This window comes from Scophthalmus maximus, chromosome 10, assembly GCF_022379125.1.
Source record: "Scophthalmus maximus strain ysfricsl-2021 chromosome 10, ASM2237912v1, whole genome shotgun sequence".
Taxonomy (NCBI): domain Eukaryota; kingdom Metazoa; phylum Chordata; class Actinopteri; order Pleuronectiformes; family Scophthalmidae; genus Scophthalmus; species Scophthalmus maximus.
Window position 1 is genome coordinate 2,000,086 of NC_061524.1, and position 19,164 is coordinate 2,019,249.

General features: G+C 47.6%; 5 protein-coding genes across 7 annotated transcripts; 4 read left to right on the top strand and 1 right to left on the bottom strand.

Annotated features, from left to right (window-relative positions):
* The first annotated feature begins 108 nt into the window (after positions 1-108).
* Positions 109-1,830, top strand: LOC118283673. Its single transcript, XM_035605964.2, has one exon. The coding sequence runs from the start codon at positions 409-411 to the stop codon at positions 1,108-1,110; it is 702 nt and encodes a 233-aa protein (XP_035461857.2). The 5' UTR covers positions 109-408; the 3' UTR covers positions 1,111-1,830.
* A 1,215-nt stretch (positions 1,831-3,045) lies between these two features.
* Positions 3,046-5,085, top strand: LOC118283671. The gene has a single exon (XM_035605961.2). It carries the CDS (start codon positions 3,419-3,421, stop codon positions 4,271-4,273), a length of 855 nt encoding a protein of 284 aa, XP_035461854.1. The 5' UTR covers positions 3,046-3,418; the 3' UTR covers positions 4,274-5,085.
* A 72-nt stretch (positions 5,086-5,157) lies between these two features.
* LOC118283672 lies at positions 5,158-6,688 on the top strand. The gene has a single exon (XM_035605962.2). The coding sequence runs from the start codon at positions 5,538-5,540 to the stop codon at positions 6,360-6,362; it is 825 nt and encodes a 274-aa protein (XP_035461855.2). The 5' UTR covers positions 5,158-5,537; the 3' UTR covers positions 6,363-6,688.
* Positions 6,689-10,106: 3,418 nt separating this feature from the next.
* Positions 10,107-14,862, top strand: adob (2-aminoethanethiol (cysteamine) dioxygenase b). Of its 3 annotated transcripts, none has more exons than XM_035606109.2 (3): positions 10,107-10,446; positions 11,029-11,085; positions 12,596-14,862. In XM_035606109.2, exon 3 carries the CDS (start codon positions 12,741-12,743, stop codon positions 13,500-13,502), a length of 762 nt encoding a protein of 253 aa, XP_035462002.2. In that variant the 5' UTR covers positions 10,107-10,446; positions 11,029-11,085; positions 12,596-12,740; the 3' UTR covers positions 13,503-14,862. The 3 variants fall into 3 exon arrangements, with proteins under 3 accessions (XP_035462002.2, XP_035462003.2, XP_035462001.2); XM_035606110.2 differs by having other exon boundaries at positions 11,032-11,085; XM_035606108.2 differs by lacking the exons at positions 10,107-10,446; positions 11,029-11,085 and adding an exon at positions 11,506-12,162.
* On the bottom strand, positions 14,063-19,024 carry LOC118283766 (early growth response protein 2b-like). Its single transcript, XM_035606106.2, has 2 exons — positions 18,030-19,024; positions 14,063-17,914 (listed from the first exon to the last, which is right to left on the bottom strand). The coding sequence occupies exons 1-2, from the start codon at positions 18,181-18,183 to the stop codon at positions 16,839-16,841; spliced, it is 1,230 nt and encodes a 409-aa protein (XP_035461999.1). The 5' UTR covers positions 18,184-19,024; the 3' UTR covers positions 14,063-16,838.
* Positions 19,025-19,164: the final 140 nt, after the last annotated feature.

Sequence of the window (19,164 nt, forward strand, 5' to 3'; positions counted from 1 at the left end):
TTTTCATTTCATTTCATTTTCACTATCATTTTTTAAAAAAAGGCCATGCCACTATTTACTGTTTCCATTCCCTATTTGTAATAGTATTTTCGAGTTATGCATGTTACTGTCAGATTTATGTGTTTATGAGCGTTCACTCCTGTTCTCTATAGTCGTTAAGTAGCAATTCCGTTGATGTAAGGATCAAAGGATCACAGACATTCACCCTCCTGTGATCTAGAACAAACCAACTCCTAAGATCGAAGGATCTCATTGTGTATAAAAAGGTGGTGAATCCTCTTCAGACTCAGTTAGAACATCAAGACTCCTTCGGAGCCCCGACGGACAGGAAGCAGGAAGCAGGAAGCTCTTCGTCTTTTTCTATCTGCCGACACGAAGCTTCTGTTCCTCCGGTTCCGTCTCGCGGACATGGACGGACACACTTGGTCCAGGCTGCTGCTGCTCGCCGCCCTGCTGAGCTCCGCTGCGGCCAAGAGTGTCCCGGTGTACTTCGTGGTCGGCGAGCCGCTGGTCCTGACGCCTCCCGTTTTCGGGCCCTTGAGCAGCATCGTGTGGGATCTGAATGGAGACCTGGTGGCTGAGTGGGTCAACTCTCACTTGGAACTCCTCAGATTTTCTAAAAGACACGCAAACCTGAACCTGGTGACCGGACAGCTGGTGATCAAGAACACGACTGAAGCTCACGCAGGGCTTTATAAAGCGGTGATCAACGAGATGCACGTTCTGACTTACCAGACCCAAGTGATCAAGAGAGTGTCCAAGCCCGAGCTGCAGATGGGACCCCTGACCTGTTCTGGAGACGCCACAGGGGCCGGGCCCGTCACCTACAGCTGGAGGAAGGGAACTGGACCGTGGGGGCCGGAGCAGAAGAGCCCGGACACCATCCTCCAGAACGACAAGGAGGTCCAGGCTGTAAGAATGATCTCCTGTCGGATGACAAACCCAGTCAGCAAGGAGGAGAGCGAGCCCCTCAAGAGCCCGTTCTACAGGGATCCACCTCCTGGTCATGTAGTCGGGACGGTTCTTGGTGTCCTCTTCGGGATCGGTGCTGTTGTTGGTGTTGCTGTTTGGAAGCGAGAAGCCATCAAGGACTGGATCCGTCCAAATTAAGGAGGAGGTGAAGATGTTCTTGCAGAGGTGAGGTCCAGTTCTCCTGCTGCTGCCAGCAATGAGAAGTTCCCTCAGATCCAGATTCTCCTCTGGCCGCCATCGCTCCATGGTCCACGTGTGTTCAACACTGATGTCGTCCTGCCGGGTGAGGAGTTGTCACCAGATACAACCCGAGCCATTTTCAGACATGAACTGGAGTTTCAGAAATTCTTCCAGATGGGGCTGAATGCGAGAAAACGCATATGTTGCATTTGTCCCTGGAACTTCTCCTGCCAGCCCCCCGATGGGGAACATTTCCTGTGAGAACGCAGCAGGGACATTGACCCGTCGACAATCTCCTGCTGCGTTCGTCACGTGCGGACGACGTAAAGGTTCCGGACCTCGCGTCTGAAAGTGGCTTCAGTGTCGCTCAGACCTCGGCCAAGGCCCAACAAATTGCTCACACGTTGACATGGCAGGGGTGTAGTTTAGTTTTTACGTTCAGTTTTTATGTTTGCGTAAAACTGTTTTGCCACGGCCAAGTTTTAAAATCTGGAGTTCGTCATGTTCGTCTGTAGGGATTTCGTTTGCAGAAGTGATCTCTAGTTTCGTGCCTTTCACTCTGAACCTCTGTCGTCTGTATAAACACTGTGCAAAATGCAATACTGTGAAGACCTGGAATCATTTTCATGTTCTGTGTGGAAGATTCCATGGAAGATTAAACATCACGTGACACCAAGAGACTCATCACGCCGTGTTTTGTTATTCAAGGGTCGTGGATAGGACTGCAACTAAAGATTATTTCCTTAATCGATTAGTTGTTTGGTCCATAAAATGTCATGAAATTGTGGTTTGCTGTCAAACAGGAAAACATTGCATTTCTGGTTTTCATTTCAATAAATGATAATATTGCATAAACAAGAAAAATTGCAGCTCTAACATTTTTGGCAATCAGATTCACCTCTGAGTGTATGCTACAATATAAGACATTGCAGGTTCACAGAAAAAAAGGAGAATATTGCGCACACACACAGGAAAACATTTAATTTTTAGCATTTTTATCTCAACACCTTTGGTCCTGCAACCTTACACATATTTTGTGATTATCAGATTTACTTCTGAATGTATGCTGCAATACAAAACATGCGAATATAAATTAAGGGGGAAAAAAATTGCTTTTCATTTTTTGGAAAATATCATTCAACGTGTAGCAACAAGTAAAACTGAAACACTGGAGCCAAGGGAAAAATCTCAGAAACAGACCGGGGGAAATAACACTAGGAACATACCGGGGAACACAACAAGAAAAACAGACGATCCAACCCAGACAAAGGGAAGCACAGAGACTAAATACACTCAAGGAGGGCGGGGCAAATAGAACACAGGTGAGACACCTGAGGAACAGGTACAGACAATTGCAGGAGACACAGGAAAAACAAGACACGGTAAAGGAAATGCAGCAACACAAGGAATGGGACTTCAAATAAAACAGGAAACAACAAGGGATCAAGAAAGTAATACAACCGATACACAAGGAAAAGTACAAGGGGAATAATAAAATAAACTGTAGAGTCCTCTATAACCTTGCGGATCATGACAAGATGTCAGAGTATTTCCGAGTTGTGCATGTTACTGTCAGATTTATGTGTTTATGAGCGTTCACTTATGAGTGTTCTCTCTAGTCGTTAAGTAGCAATTCTGTTGATGTAAGGATCAAAGGATCACAGACATTCGAACAAACCCACTCCTGAAATCAAAGGATCTCACCGTGTATAAATAGGCGGTGAATCCTCTTCAGACTCTGTAGGACCATCAGGACTCCTTTGAGCCTCCCTTTCCTTCGGATTACACCTGAACTTTGAGCCTCCTTTTCCTTTGGATTACACCTGAACTTTGAGCCTCCTTTTCCTCCGGACTGTACTTGAACTTTGAGCCCCCCTTCCTTCTGACTGTACCTGAAATATGACGACCTTGCATTTGACATGCTGATCTGCATCTAGATGAATAGTCTGAACTCTACAACTGCTTTCCGCTTCCATCTTTCGTCTGCACTCTCACCTGAACACAACTCTAGTGTCCTGACTCGACACCCTGGAGCGATTGTTGCCACACCTTAGGATCCACAACACATACTTTCACACAATCATACATATTTTTTGAGTTCTTCAAAGAAATAAAAGACATTTTCAGACATTATAAATTTGTATGTATAAAGGCAGCAGAGAGGTTATACTCTTGAGACGTCTGCCTGAAGGTGTGGACGGCGGCTCGTCGTCTTTTTCTTTCTGCCGACACGAAGCTTCTGTTCCTCCGGTTCCGTCTCGCGGACATGGACGGACACGCGCGGTCCAGGCTGCTGCTGCTCGCCGCCCTGCTGAGCTCCACTGCGGGCCAGAGTCCCGCGGTCTACTTCGTGGTCGGCGAGCCGCTGGTCCTGACGCCTCCCGTTTTCGGGCCCTTGAACAGCATCGTGTGGGATCGGAACGGAGACCTGGTGGTCGAGTGGGTGAACTCTCGCCCGGAACACTTCAGTTCGTTTAAAAGATACGCAAACCTGAACATGACGACCGGACAGCTGGTGATCAAACCCACAATTCAAAGGGACGCAGGGCTTTTTAAAGTGGTGATCAACAAGGTGCAGAGTCTGACTTACAAGGCCCAAGTGATCAAGAGAGTGTCCAAGCCCGAGGTGCAGATGAGAACCCTGACCTGTTCTGGAGACCCCACAGGGGCCGGGCCCGTCACCTACAGCTGGAGGAAGGGAACCGGACCGTGGGGGCCGGAGCAGAAGAGCCCAGACACCATCCTCGAGAACAATAAGGAGGTCCAGGGTGAAAGAACGATCTCCTGTCGGATGACAAACCCAGTCGGCGAGGAGGAGAGCGAGCCCCTCAAGAACCCGTTCTACAGGGATCCACCTCCTGGTCATGTAGTCGGGACGGTTCTTGGTGTCCTCTTCGGGATCGGTGCTGTTGTTGGCGTTGCTGTTTGGAAGCGACAAGCCATCAAGAACTGGATCCGTCCAAATCCAGGAGGAGGTGAAGATGCTCTTGCAGAGGTGAGGTCCAGTTCTCCTGCTGCTGCCGGGGACAAGGCAGACAGTCCTGAGACTAAACTTCTCAACGGAGAGCAACGAGAAGTTCCCTCAGATCCAGATTCTCCTCTGGCCCCCATCGCTCCATGATCCACACGTGTGTTGAGGCCCCGGCGATATCGAAAAAAACTTATCTCGATAGTTCTTTTTGTTATAGTGGTCGGTATGGAGGAATGTCAAGATATAAGTCAAATCACTATCTCTGTAGAGCTTAACCCTTTAACTCCCCACCTAAGAAAAAAGCAATGGAACATTTTTTTTCTTGCATTTCTTGGTCCATTGGGGCAATGATAACAACAATAAAACTTTTTTTTAACAGACCCCACTGTTTTTTAATTATAGGCCCCTACCAAATTGTAGAGATGTTGCGTCATGGTAAAAGTACCAAAATACAAACATTTACCAAAAATAGGGAAAAAAGTCAAATAAAACGCAAACTTTTTGAAGAAATTAACAGAAAAAATGTTTTGGGGCATGAATTAGATCCACTTTGTTTTTGGTAGTATGCTACAAAGTATTCCTGGTTTGCTGTCAAACAGGAAAACATTGCATTTTTGGTTTTCATTTCAACAAATGATAATATTGCATAAACAAGAAAAAATGCAGGCCTTACATTTTTGGCAATCAGATTCACCTCTGATTGTATGCTTCAGTATAAGACATTGCAGTTCACAGAAAAAAAGGAGAATATCACGCGTGCACAGGAAAACATTTAATTTTTAGCATTTTTATCTCAACACACTTCTTTGGTTGTGCAACCTTACAAATATTTTGTGATTATCAGATTTACTTCTGAATGTATGCTGCAATACAAAACATGCAAATATAAATGAAGGGGGAAAAATAACTTTGCATTTTTTGGAAAATATCATTCCTTGCATAAAAATAATAACAGAAAAATTCATATTGGTCATGGTTTTGTCTGTATTATGATTTTCATTTCATTTCATTTTCACTATCATTGTAAAAAAAAGGCCATGCCACTATTTACTGTTTCCATTCCCTATTTGTAATAGTATTTTCGAGTTATGCATGTTACTGTCAGATTTATGTGTTTATGAGCGTTCACTCCTGTTCTCTATAGTCGTTAAGTAGCAATTCCGTTGATGTAAGGATCAAAGGATCACAGACATTCACCCTCCTGTGATCTAGAACAAACCACCTCCTAAGATCGAAGGATCTCATTGTGTATAAAAAGGTGGTGAATCCTCTTCAGACTCAGTTAGAACATCAAGACTCCTTCGGAGCCCCGACGGACAGGAAGCAGGAAGCAGGAAGCAGGAAGCAGGAAGCTCTTCGTCTTTTTCTATCTGCCGACACGAAGCTTCTGTTCCTCCGGTTCCATCTAGTGGACATGGACGGACACACTTGGTCCAGACTGCTGCTGCTCGCCGCCCTGCTGAGCTCCGCTGCGGCCAAGGGTGTCCCGATGAACTTCGTGGTCGGCGAGCCACTGGTCCTGACGCCTCCCGTTTTCGGGCCCTTGAGCAGCATTGTGTGGGATCTGAATGGAGACCTGGTGGCTGAGTGGGTCAAGTCCGACCTGGAACACTGCAGATATTCTAAAAGACACGCAAACCTGAACCTGGTGACAGGACAGCTGGTGATCAAGAACACGACTGAAGCTCACGCAGGGCTTTATAAAGCGGTGATCAACGAGATGCTTATTCTGACTTACCAGACCCAAGTGATCAAGAGAGTGTCCAAGCCCGAGCTGCAGATGGGAACCCTGACCTGTTCTGGAGACCCCACCGGGGCCGGGCCCGTCACCTACAGCTGGAGGAAGGGAACTGGACCGTGGGGGCCGGAGCAGAAGAGCCCGGACACCATCCTCCAGAACAATAAGGAGGTCCAGGCTGTAAGAATGATCTCCTGTCGGATGACAAACCCAGTCAGCGAGGAGGAGAGCGAGCCCCTCAAGAACCCGTTCTACAAGGATCCACCTCCTGGTCATGTAGTCGGGACGGTTCTTGGTGTCCTCTTCGGGATCGGTGCTGTTGTTGGTGTTGCTGTTTGGAAGCGAGAAGCCATCAAGGACTGGATCCGTCCAAATCCAGGAGGAGGTGAAGATGTTCTTGCAGAGGTGAGGTCCAGTTCTCCTGCTGCTGCCAGCAATGAGAAGTTCCCTCAGATCCAGATTCTCCAGACTCCAAACTTTCAATCAATCACCAACACCTAACTGTGTGTTGGAAATGTTTTAAAGGGAAAATGTGAAATGGAGGAAGACGAGCGAGAGAGAGAAGTGGGAGAAAACTTAAGCGAAACAAGTTTACGTTAGTTTGACACTTATGTTTGCGTAAAACTGTTTTGCCACGGCCAAGTTTTAAAATCTGGAGTTCGTCATGTTGGTCTGTAGGGATTTCGTTTGCAGAAGTGATCTCTAGTTTCGTGCCTTTCACTCTGAACTCCTGTCGTCTGTATAAACACTGTGCAAAATGCAATACTGTGAAGACCTGGAATCATTTTCATGTTCTGTGTGGAAGATTAAACATCACGTGACACCAAGAGACTCATCAGGTCGTGTTTTGTTATTCAAGGGTCGTGGATAGGACTGCAACTAAAGATTATTTCCTTAATCGATCAGTTGCTTGGTCCATAAAATTTCATCAAATTGTGAAAAATTTCAATCGTGTTTCCCAAACCCCCAAGAAGATGTTTTGTTTAGTCCACACACCAAAGATATTCAGTTTACTGTCACAGAGGAGCAAAGAAACCAGAACATATTCACTTCATTTCAATGAAATACTTGGTGATTAATTTAGTAGTCACTTAATAATAATCAATTAACTGTTAGAGGGGCCACTAAAATGTATTTTAGCAATCAATGAATCAATCATTAGCACTTTTCATACAAACATAAAAAACAGCTCTAATACCAGATCGTGTCAGTAGGAGGCAGTGACGTCTGCGAGGAGGAGGTTAGAACTTGTCCAGTCAGAGTTTATGTTTATATGTTCGTCTCATGTCTGGGAGTCATGTTGGGGCTGGATGCACAAATACATACACAGAATATGAGAATTTGACACAACAGCAGCAACATTGGAAAAGTTGTATCTAAAAGAAAAAGTCGTTGTTAATGGGTTTTGGTTGCAGTACTCGCAAACAGCCACTTGGTGTCGCCACCGTCACATGAACTCGGGCCTCGAGCGTCGCTCTGTTCACTCCATCAGGCCTCGGTCACCTCCTCCTCGTGCTCAGCTGGGTTTCAAGTTTGTGCACAGCATCTTTGTTTTGTTGTTTTTATCACGTGGAGTCATTTTCATCGTGGGCTTGTCAGACGCGATATTAATTTACTCACTTGCACTGACTCCAGTATCTCAACCAACAAACCCAAACTTTAGTCCCTTAGTCAATCAATCAACAAATCGGTAGGTGTGTCTGATAGTTGAATTATTCTCTGTGAAATCATTGAACAATGTTAAAGAAAGATATCAAACATTATATGCATATACATATTATATAGCGCTTTCCTAGTCTTATCGACAACTCAAAGTCACAGTCACACATTCGTATACACTGCTGCGTGTGCAGTGTCTTGCACAAGGACACTTCGGCAGGCGAACTGGGGCAAGCAGGGATCAAACCGCTGACCTTCTGGTTAGTGGACGACCGCCTCTACCTCCCGAGCCGCAGCCACCCGTATTTTTTTCTTTTTTTTAATTGACCTCTTCAAATGAGAAATGTAGGAGCGTGAAGATCTGCAGATGGACGAGTTGATAGAGAAAGAACTTGTGAATTTTCCCCTTCAAAAATAATTTTTGCTCTGCTCAAGATATTAATTATCTTTATGAATAAAGACAACGTATCTGAAAACTTTTGATGTAATAAACAGTAATAATCAGTTTCTGAAAATCCAACAGAAAATTTTTCAGAGTGAAGAACATAAGGAAGCGATCACCATGACAACACAGTTTTTCTCTCTCTCTCTCTCTCTCTCTCTCTCTCTCTTCCCGAGGTGTTGTTGATCGTTCCTCGAGTCCAAATGTTTCCAAAAGCCTGATGGGAAATCGCACAATTATGTTCAAGTGGTAAAACGCAAGATCTCACAAGAGTTATCTGAAAATGTCAGTGTTGTACTTAGGGCCCCATGGTCCACCAGGGGGGGCCCCATGCCCAATGTAACTGTGGGCAAGATAGAGCCATAGTCAGTCAGACAGTTGAGGAAAAAGCCCGTAGTGTATAAAGTTAAAGATAAAGTCAATGTCAAAAAAGGGACACGCGTGACTAATTTCAATGTTTTACCATAAACATTCACCGGCTAGATCGCCGTCAAACAAGCCCTTCGCTCCAGTCGAGGAAGCTCAGAACTGTAGCGCTGTATGACTTTTGAATAATTATTAATTATACATATTCAAAATCCATAGAAGCAACACGGTTACAACTCACTGAATTGATAACGGGTGTGTGTGATTTACAGAAGGTGTGCGAACGATCAAGCATTGACAATAGGAACTGCTGAGGGCCCCATACAGGCTAGGGCCGGCCCTGGTCGCAGAAGTTAGTTCTTCATTAGACCTTTTCAGTGAGTAACTTAGTACAGATATGAATCCTTCCTCAACAATCAACTCCGACTACTGTGAACTTGTTGTTAACATGACGGCATCATGTGTCCACTCATCTCCTCCACCTGATGTCCAGACTTTCTCCATTTCAAAACGTTTTGTCTGTTGAAAACATGTTTCCCTATTTATGCTTTTCTTTTTCTCCTTTGTGTCCTTTTCCATCTACTCCATCAAACCATCTTTACGCCGGGAGGAAAACATCAGCGGGACCAACGTCGAGGCCGCAGCAGAGCGTCGAGCGGCTTGTCAACACGACAGCGCGACTCCTTTGACGTCACTGCGGGAGGCTCACGCGACGCCCACAAGACTCCTGCTTCTCACGCCCGACAGATAAAACACACGTTTGTGCCGCTCACAGTTTTTACTGCAGCGTTTGTTTGTGGGGGTGTCAACTTCTCTTCCACGGAAGAACCCCGGGGTTGTGTGTGTGTGTGTGTGTGTGTGTGTGTGTGTGATGTCGTTCCCTGTGGGATTCTTTGGGCCTCCAGCTTCCTGTCAATGCCCTGTGGACCGAAGCCCCCGTCGCAAAAAAAGACGTTGGGATCCACCGGAATGTGAAGCGTCTGAGGAGCGACGGCACGCGAACCTCGGATCAGCGACGAGGCTTTCGGGGGAAACTAGGAGGAGCTCATGCCAGTCCTGTCATGAAACTACATTCATACGTTTTTTTTGTTTGGATTGACACCAAAAACACACATTTCAGTTCTCTAAAGATGGCCGATTTTTGGCGGGAAGAGGAGCTGACGAAAAAAATCGAGTCAAAGAAATAATCCAGACTAGTCCAGAACGAAAAGAATGTCGCGACCCACACATTATATTTCTTGTGGACCGTAAAGTAAACAGCTGATGTTTTATCATTTTTCTTAAAACTTCAGCGTCTGTGGTTGCAAATCAGTTTTTTCATCTTCTCCGACTTGTGTATTTGACTTTTGAATCAAAGAACCAGATTTTTTATTGTATAGTTATTGATAGAAGGGGATCAAATTCCACGTCTGTTTCTCCTTCGGCTTCACAACTTTATTAATTTTAGCATCTGAGGCCAGTTGACAGCAAACCCTCAGTCTGTAGTTTACACACAACAACATACAGTTCTGCTGCTGTTTACTGTCGTGCTATAAATATACACGGCTCTGTTTGTGTGTGTGTGTGTGTGTGTGTGTGTGTGTGTGTGTGTTGCAACAGCACAATAATTCATCCTGTTTATTTGATTTGGACGACGACCTGCTGGACGCAGGGCTTCCACAGTTTGGCTCGACATGAGGGTTAAAAACCGGTCTGAGCTCTGAGTCACGCCGCCTATTCTCGGCCCGCCGTCGCTTCCTGCGAAATAAAAACAACCCGCCGCTTCGGGAGAACTGCGACGTCACGCTCCGACTGCTAACAAACACACATACAGTCGTACGGTCGTGTCACATTGTGAGTGGGTGAATGTCGTCGAACAGATTTCTTTTGCTTTTCCCCGAGAACACGGCCGGAAGATTGCGGAGCGGCGAAGGGAAGTGAGGAGACGAGGTGCGTGGGAGCAGGTGACATCTCCGCGGACGGCGGCTGTTCGTGTCCCCATCATCGCACAGCCTCTGCGGGGGCGTCCCGGTGGCTCGGCGACAGGACGAAGCATCTCAATCTGGATTAAAGTCCATCTCTGACGATCTGACCACATGGGGGCGCGACGTCAGATACGGACATCAACACGAGCAGCCGGTCAGTGTCGGGTGATCGGTGACTTTCTCATTAATTAAGCAATTTTTTCCTACAAACGTTAAAGTTCCCGTGTGAAGGGTTATTATGGGGATCTGGTTGCAATCTGTAACCTCACCACTAGAGGGGCTGTAAATCCCACACACTGCTACTTTATTAATAATAATAATAATAATAATAATAATAAATTTAATTTATAGAGCACTTTAAATGATTCATACCCTCACATTACTTCATCTGGATTTAACATGTTAAAAATCGACTTCACTAGCAGATGAAATCAGTATGTATGAGGTCATGGAGATGGATCATTCGTTGATCAAATCAAATCTATATGACGGACAAGACATCTGATCAGAAGTGTCACATGGGAGTGAACGGTCGTCCCCCCTCCTACTGCTTCCTGTCTCTGCTTTGATCTAAGCGATAAACACAAATAAATTAATACATTCCACAAACAAGGTCTGGTTTGGTCAGGTTGGATTTTCGATAATCGACTGTCATCGCCCTCTTTGTGTGTGTGTGTGTGTGTGTGTGTGTGTGATTGTGTGTGTGTGTGTGTGTGTGTGTGTGTGTGTTTCCCAGTAGAAAGACGTCCAAATGATCCGCCTACGTCTTCATTACAACCTGACGCCACAACAAGTGAGTCACGCTCACGTCCGTGAGTCACTGTTGATTAAATGTGTTCCAGCCTCACGATGAAACAATAATCGTGCATGGATCAGAAATGAAAATGTCCACGGATATCTTCAGTTAACATTTCAATATGTCAAAAAGACACGTACATATATCCAAAATGGTTCATGGTGGACACAAGTGGACTGTAAATAAAGATGGACGCCAAATGATCATGATCGCCCCCTGGTGTCTGGCTGAAGTATAGGTCATAAACCCCGCCCCCTTCATGTTAGCAGATGAGACGGACCGAAGTAAAAGTTAAAAGTAGACGTTAAATAAATGTTTCCAAGAGGTAGTTCTTATCACACTGACTCACGATTGGTCGAGGAGAGCGTGTGCGGGCGGGGCCTCGATAAGCTGCTCCACTCCACAATCATGATGTCAACAGCACAAGATGGCGGATTTAGTTTCATGTTTGTACAACGAGATGAAGAGATGTATCGTCATCTTTATATACAGTCAGTGATCGTCTCTAGATACAGTCGCCGATCGTCTTCATATACACTGTTTCAACACGAGGAAATTCAATTTGTATATAATGTTCTAAAGTTTCCTCTTCAGTGTCGGAGCAGCTGACACTTCACATATGTTCACTGTTTGTTTCTGAGGAACCGCTCGGGGGCAAAGATCGTATAAGGCTAAACGACCCGCGGCATGCTGGGTAATGTAGTGCGTCTTTTCGGCGACTGTGTGAACTCCACGTGATCACGTGTGAACCGAGCGCGGCGGTGACGGACGCGCTGACTACATGTCCCACAATGCACCGGGTGTGCAGCGTAAACGTGCGGCGCGTTGCGGACGTGTTTGACAGCTGAGCTCGAATGGGGCAGTGGAGTGTTAACGTCTCCAGCGCAGGTGATCGTTACCGGTCAACTTTATTATACATTTCATACACACGTCACGTGTTCACGAAGAGACAAGCACATTATTCATGCAATCTGAGAGAACGAGCACGTGAGGGAGAAGAAAACAAACGTTTGGACTGACCAATGAGCGAAGAGAGGTGAAGAGAGGCGAGGTCTCGCTCTGCTCTCATTTCAGGTGACGACGCTTTTATATCAACTAACCAAAGCAAGATGACCAATTTTCCTATTTCTGTTCATATTTTTTAATTATTGTTGCTTATTGATATTCATAAGAATATTTGAATATATAATATATATATTTGTCAAAATAACATTTTACTGAAATACGTCATAACAGCTGCTCGTTTACACTCGGGCTCAGATTTAGGAAGAAAAAAACATTTAATTCATATTGTATTCTCATGTTACATATACTGTATATATATTATCTAAGATGTGTTATTAATTATGAGTATTTTTTTTACTTTAACAGAATTTGGGGGGGGGGGGGTTTGTCAGTGTGTGTGTGTGTGAGATCAGAATCAATAAATAGTTGATACAACAACCATTCAAAGGCTCTAAAATCCGAGGCAGAGGAATAAAAGTGTAGTGACTTATCTCGCCCACAGACGATCTTTGGTGCTAGCGACCGCGCTACAGCTAACGAGCGGCTGTCGGAGAGAGAGAGAGGGGGAGAGAGAGAGAGAGAGAGAGAGAGAGAGACCGACCTACCCACCACCCACCGGGCAGCGCCGTTCCCCGCTCCGCTCCGGTATGATGCCCGGTGACCGCGACATGAGCTCCATCGTGCAGAGAATCGCTCGACAGGCGCTCGTCACCTTCCGCAGCCCGCCGCGCGCCGGGGAGGACGCCGGGAAGTCGTTCCTGGAGAACCTCGGCAAACTGAGGAGCCTGATGACGGAAGTGCGCGCGGCGGACCTGCGGCTCGCTCCGCCGCCGCCGCCGCCGTACCTCCACCTCCACCAGCAGCTCCACCACGGCGCCGCGCCCCCGGTCACCTACATGCACATCTGCGAGACGGACCAGTTCAGCATGGGCGTGTTCCTGCTGAAGAGCGGCGCGTCCATCCCGCTGCACGACCACCCGGGGATGCACGGCGTGCTCAAAGTCATGTACGGCAAGGTCAGGATCAGCTGCTTCGACCGGCCGCAGCCGCCGGCCCCGGTGGGCGCCCTGCGGCGCTCCGTGCTCCGCTCCACCGGGGAGTTCACGGAGGAGTGCGGCCCGTGCGTCCTCTCGCCCGACCGGGACAACCTGCACCAGATCGACGCGGTGGACGGCCCCACGGCGTTCATGGACATCCTGGCCCCGCCGTACGACCCGGACGACGGCAGGGACTGCCACTATTACCGGGTGCTGCCGGACGCCGAGGCGAGCCCCGCGGGGCGGCAGCAGCAGCAGCGGGGGGAGGAGGAGGAGGAGGAGGAGAAGGACGCGTGGCTCATGGAGATCCCGCAGCCTCCGGGCTTCTGGTGCGGAGCGGAGCCGTACCCGGGCCCGGAGGTCAGCCTCTGAGCCTCTGAGCCTCCCTCTGGTTCACTGGCCCCGCGGTGCCACGAGGCCTCGGGACGAGCGAACCGTTGGTCCGGGGCCACGTGGAGCCGAGCCACAGGGGCCACCAGCTCCGGTCGTGAATGTAACGCCGCCGGTGACGCGACCTCTGGTCACGTGACGGTGACAGTGCAAAGGTCAAATATGAACAAAAGTAAAGTTTCCATCTCACCTCAGCAGGTAATTGTTAAAAAAAGTGCGTCATATCAAAGCCCCGCCCCCTCAGAGGAAGGGAAGCCAATCACATGTTCCTGAGGGAGTTCTGCTGAGACGGATTGGGACCTGAATCCTGTTTGACTGTTTTTTCGTCCGTGGACTGAAAGAGTTCAAAAGCTGTCAAATCACCTGAATTGGACCAGAACATATAAATATATATTTTTTGAATAAAAAGCCCCTGAGACGTATTTTCGCACGAGCGATGCCAAGAAATGACAAACTGACACAGTGCAGAGGCCTAACGCTGCCTTCGAGGACAGTCGGGGAAGGTCTGAACTCGCTGCTCGCAACCCTGGACAAGTCTTTGATTCTTTGAAATAAGAAATTTGTAAGGGGGGGGGGGATATTTCTGCTGACCTTTGACCTTTAGTTACTCTGCATACCAGTGTTCCGTGGTGAACGACCTTCAGTGTAAAAAAAGGAAGCATGATGTTTTAAAACAACTGACTTATGGGGTTTTATAATAATCCACTCTGCTGGTGAATCCAGACGTCTGACTGCACCTGAACGCGGCATTAATCTTCTGTTTTGGCCCTGAAGCTGAGTTGCCCCCGGGGACAACGGAGGGACGGACGGCGTCCACGTGTTCGAATCGTCTTCCTGCTTCAGGTTTTGTTTGTTTGTTTGTGTGTGTGTTTCTCAGATGAAGAAGAATGTTTCTTTTGTTTTTTGTTTTGACGACTGAAAATCATCTTTTCTCACGCTTGTGGTGATTCCGACTCTGGAGTTGGATCCTCAGGACTGTTTGTGATTTGTGGAACTGACTGATTCTTCAAGAGACTGTTGGGTTTTGTCCCACATTTAGAAACGAGAAGTTTTCACTGTTTGAGGATGAGAATCATTAAATGTGAGATTTATGAAAGTTTTCTTTTGTTTATTGATAAAGTTTAAAAAACAAACTGCAGCACTTAAATGTAAAGTCATATACGAGAGATGATTCAGAGATTAGAGATTGAAAGAGGAACCTGCTGAGTTGACTGAGGGAGATCAGATTACACAGGTCCTGTAGTCTGATCTTCAGATTCTGAAACTGTACTGATGTTTTTTCTGCCTGCGATGAAGATTTCTCTCTCTGTTCATATAAAACGTGCTGTTTATTTTTGATTAAGACGCGTCTGATTCATTCGCCACAAAAAATCTCATGATGGAAAAATGAAAGTGGAGAATCATCGTCACTCCAACCTCCACAGTCTCATGGCTCATATAATGTACATATTAAATATTTAAATTCACCTCTTATCTCAGCCTGGTCTGTGACCGTACAGCAGCTGGAAACATCAAGTTCCTTCATACAGAAATTAATTCATGACAAAACTCGACCTCATGGTCCATTTAGCAGCTCTTCTGGTGCTCTTGATCATTTCCCGTGACGTTCATCAGCAGACGGAGTTCCACAGCTTAAAGAACATCGTCAGTTGCTCTGCTGTGGAAGATCATGTGATCTGATCGAAAGCTCCGGAGAGATTCAAACCACTTCATGTAGAGTTTGGAAACAGGAAACTGCTGCAGAACAAATTTTAATTTAATCGACAAGAAGAAAAACTTTGTGCTCGACTCGTTTGCATAAAAGTTACAAAACACGAAATCAGAACGTTAATTTCTCTCTCGCTCTTCAGGTAGAAATGCAGGTCAAATATTTCAGTATCAACGGTTAAAAACGAATAAAAAAAACCTTCCAAAAATTAAAGAAACATGAGACAGATCATCGGGCCATCTGATAAATCACAAACATGTAACCTGATGATGATCATGCTGTTAACACCGGTGTCAACTCTTCTTCAGACGTGTAAATTAAATGCTAATATGATAATTTTGCTGCAACTAATGACGTTTTCATTAACTCCCCTTTTCCTCCAACATGCAGTCGTTTCTGTTTTGAACTTTTGAACCGTTCAGAACAATTTTTTTCATAAATAAGCTCGAGACCCCAGCTTGAATGAGCACTCAAAAAAAACTGCATGTTTGTGTGATACACTGTAAATAAAGATGGACAACACGTCTCCACTTCCCTCTCGTTGTGCAACATGAAGCTAAAACAGAGTCTTCGCAGTCGTGATCGTGCAGTGGAGCTGACAAACAGAAACCATCTTTGGAAACACATATTTTACGTCTACATTTTTGTCAAACTTTGGGTCCATGTCCCATCTGCTAAAATGGAGGGGGCGGGGCTTAAGACGTATACTGCAGCCAGACAACAGGGGGCGATCTACCATGTCTTCCATCTTTATCTACAGTCTGTGGAATTGTTACGACGTCAGCGTTGCAACAAGAAGATGATGCGATGATGCGTCATAGGCTTTTTTTTTTTACGTCTTCTTCTGATTACCGGTTGGTTTAATCTTGTGTTTCTTGGATTCTGTAATAACGGAACAAAATTACGCAGCTGCTCCGCACGATCCACCATCTTTACCTCTATGGTTCACTGTGCGACGCCCGCCGGTCATAAAGCGACACCGAGGAGCATCAAGGTTCAGAGATTTCTGAACGGAACCGGATCGAGAACAAAATTTGGTGGGGGGAAAGGGGCGTTTCTCTCTATACCGTAGCCCCGCCCTGATTTGTGATGTCACAGTATGTCTTGGGTGCACTCTGACGTCACTTTGGCATCAGACTGATAACAAACTCTCTTCCCTCCCTGTGGTCGGAGTCAAAATGACATTTACAGAAACGTTCTTTCGTGATATTTAATCTGGAAAAAAACCCCGTATGTAACCTTTAACTTGAGTCAATAAACAGTAAAGAGAATGAGAATTTACAGGAAACTTGATGGGACGAATCCTGATTTACATTTCCTTCCCTGCAAAACCAAAATGCCGAAGAGAGAAACATCTCGTGTCATTATTTCCGTTTTCCAGTGAAACTTGGCAGCCTGAGTTGTGATCGAATCCCTGAGAGCTGAAGCACCAGCACGAGTCAGACCTTCGAACCCAACTCCCTGCTGACGTCACACAACCACGAGGGACAATCTGATGAACAACGCAGTGGTCACGGACTCCGGTTCTCCCTGGTGCTGTGGAGGACATGGCTTCCTTCCAGAGGACTTCCTCCCACCTGTCTGCGGCGTCACACCCGGCAGCGGGGCGCTCAGGGTCGGGACGCCGCGCACTTCTTCTCCTTCTGCCGCAGGTGGATCTTCATGTGCCGCCGCCGCTCGTCGCTGCGCGCGAACTTCCTGCCGCACTGGTCGCAGGAGAAGGGCTTCTCCCCGGTGTGCGTGCGGATGTGCGTGGTGAGGTGGTCGCTGCGGCTGAAGTTGCGCATGCAGATGCGGCACTGGAAGGGCTTGTGGCCCGTGTGGATGCGCAGGTGGCGGCTCAGCTCGTCCGAGCGCGAGAACCTGCGGTCGCAGCTCTCCGCCGGGCACGGGTACGGCCGCTGGTGCACGGGCGTCTTGCTCGGCCGGTTCGGGTACTTCCTGGGCCTCGCGATCGGCCTGAGGGGGAGGTTCTGGTGGCCGGGGAAGGCGGCGGCCATCGCACCGTCGGAGGCCGACGAGGGCGCGCCGAGCGTAAAGTTCCTGATGGTGTTGAGCGGCGTGAGCGGCGGAGGCATCCTGAGGGAGTCCAGCGGGTACGGCAGGGACTTCCTCTCCGGGAAGGCCGCCTGCAGGTCCCTCTGGCAGCTCTGCGGGTAGAAGCCTCCGTACTCGGGCATGATGGAGAGCAGCGCGGCGCCGTCGACCGGCGGTTTGGGCGCAGAGTTGTAGGACGGCGGCGGGTGGTAGGACACGGCGCAGGTGGACGTCGCCAGGTAGCCGCCTGCCGACTGGTCCTGGTACATGTCCCCGCTGCAGGAGTAGGAGGGAGCCGCGTGGGGGTGGGGGTGCGGGTGGGGGTGATGGTGAGGGGGTGCGTACATGTGGCTGATGTCCGGCTGACCGTGCGCCATGGCACCGTCCCCCGCGTCTCCTCCTCCTCCTCCTCCGCCTGCGTAAATACCGGGGGATGCCGGAGACGACCCGGGCACAGTGGCCGGGCCCGGGGTGACGATGTCCGCGCCGAGCACGTGGACGACGTCTCTGTGGGTCCACGGTCCTCCCGCGCCGCCGGACTCCGCCGAGAACTTGCCGGTGAACGTGCGTAAAGTTGCCGCGTAGTGCTGCGCCGAGTCGCCGTGGAGAGGCAGCTCCGGTGCGCACTTCACGTCCGGCAGCAGTTCACCTGGAAACACGTGGAGGAGAAGAGAAGGTCAAGAGCAAGAGTGGATCATATTCAACTTTTTTTCACATTGGTTTGAATCTTTGTTCCCTTTAAAACCTCAGACACCGAATCTTACCGCCTCCGTCCTCACGGGGTTTCCCTTCACGCTCGTCCTCCCACACGGACTCTTCTTTAAAAACCACGGGGGTGTGTGAGCACAGCCCCCCCTCACCTGTCAACACCTCATCCACTACCTGAGCTGAACTCATCATCATCATCATCATCATCATCGTGTCTCAGTCCGGAGGAGAAGTTGAAGATGAGGATGCTGAGGACCGTCCTCCCTCATCTCCTCCGGTCCACCTTCTCCTCTCGGTGCCACCGGCTCCTGGAGGCTGCTCCACGGTTATGGAGGGGGTGTCTCGCTGTCCCGCTGTACGTCATTTACCAAATATGGACTTGGCTTAAAAAACAACAACAACAACAACAAGAGGGAACTCCAGATATAGTTCTGGTTCACGGAGCTCGTCGTGACATGTTGGCGTTTGAGTCAAATCGGAATGTTGTGATTTCACTTTAATGTCAGTCACGTGCTGCTCTCGCCTCCTGTGAAGAAGACAAACATCAGCTCCATCATTCGGAGTTTCCGGTCTGACTGCTCTCCATAAAAGGTTCCTCCGGCGAGGAGGGAGCTGCTCTGCCGGCTGTATATGGCCGCTATCCGGGTGGAGGGAGCCGGGTGAGCCCACACACCCACTCCCCTCCAAACGAACCCCAAATAATGGATCAGAGAATATAGAAAATGTCTTTATGATTCACATGTTTGATGGAGGCTTGATGCTCTGCAGCCTGTGTGATGGTTAAGATGTCACTCACATGTAACTGTCATAATTCACTGGAACACTTTTAATTCTCAATTCATTTTAATTTCAGTTGTGCAATATTTCATTCTTCTTATATCTCTATTTCAATTTATATTTGGGGATGTTTTTTTAATATACATGAATATATCATTTCTGCACTTTGCTGCTGCTAACACCCAAACGTGCCTGTTGTGGGACGAATAAAGGAGAAAATCGTTTAAACTTAAAGCCACAGTGTGTAATATTTAGAAGAACCTATTCACAAAAATTGAATATATTCTCCATAACCATGTGTTCATATAAGAGTTAAATATAGTTCCATGAGTTGGACCCGACCTCCGTGTGAGTCTCCATGTTTCCTTGAATACGGTTGTTGAACTAAACGCTCCAGAACACGTCGCGTTCACG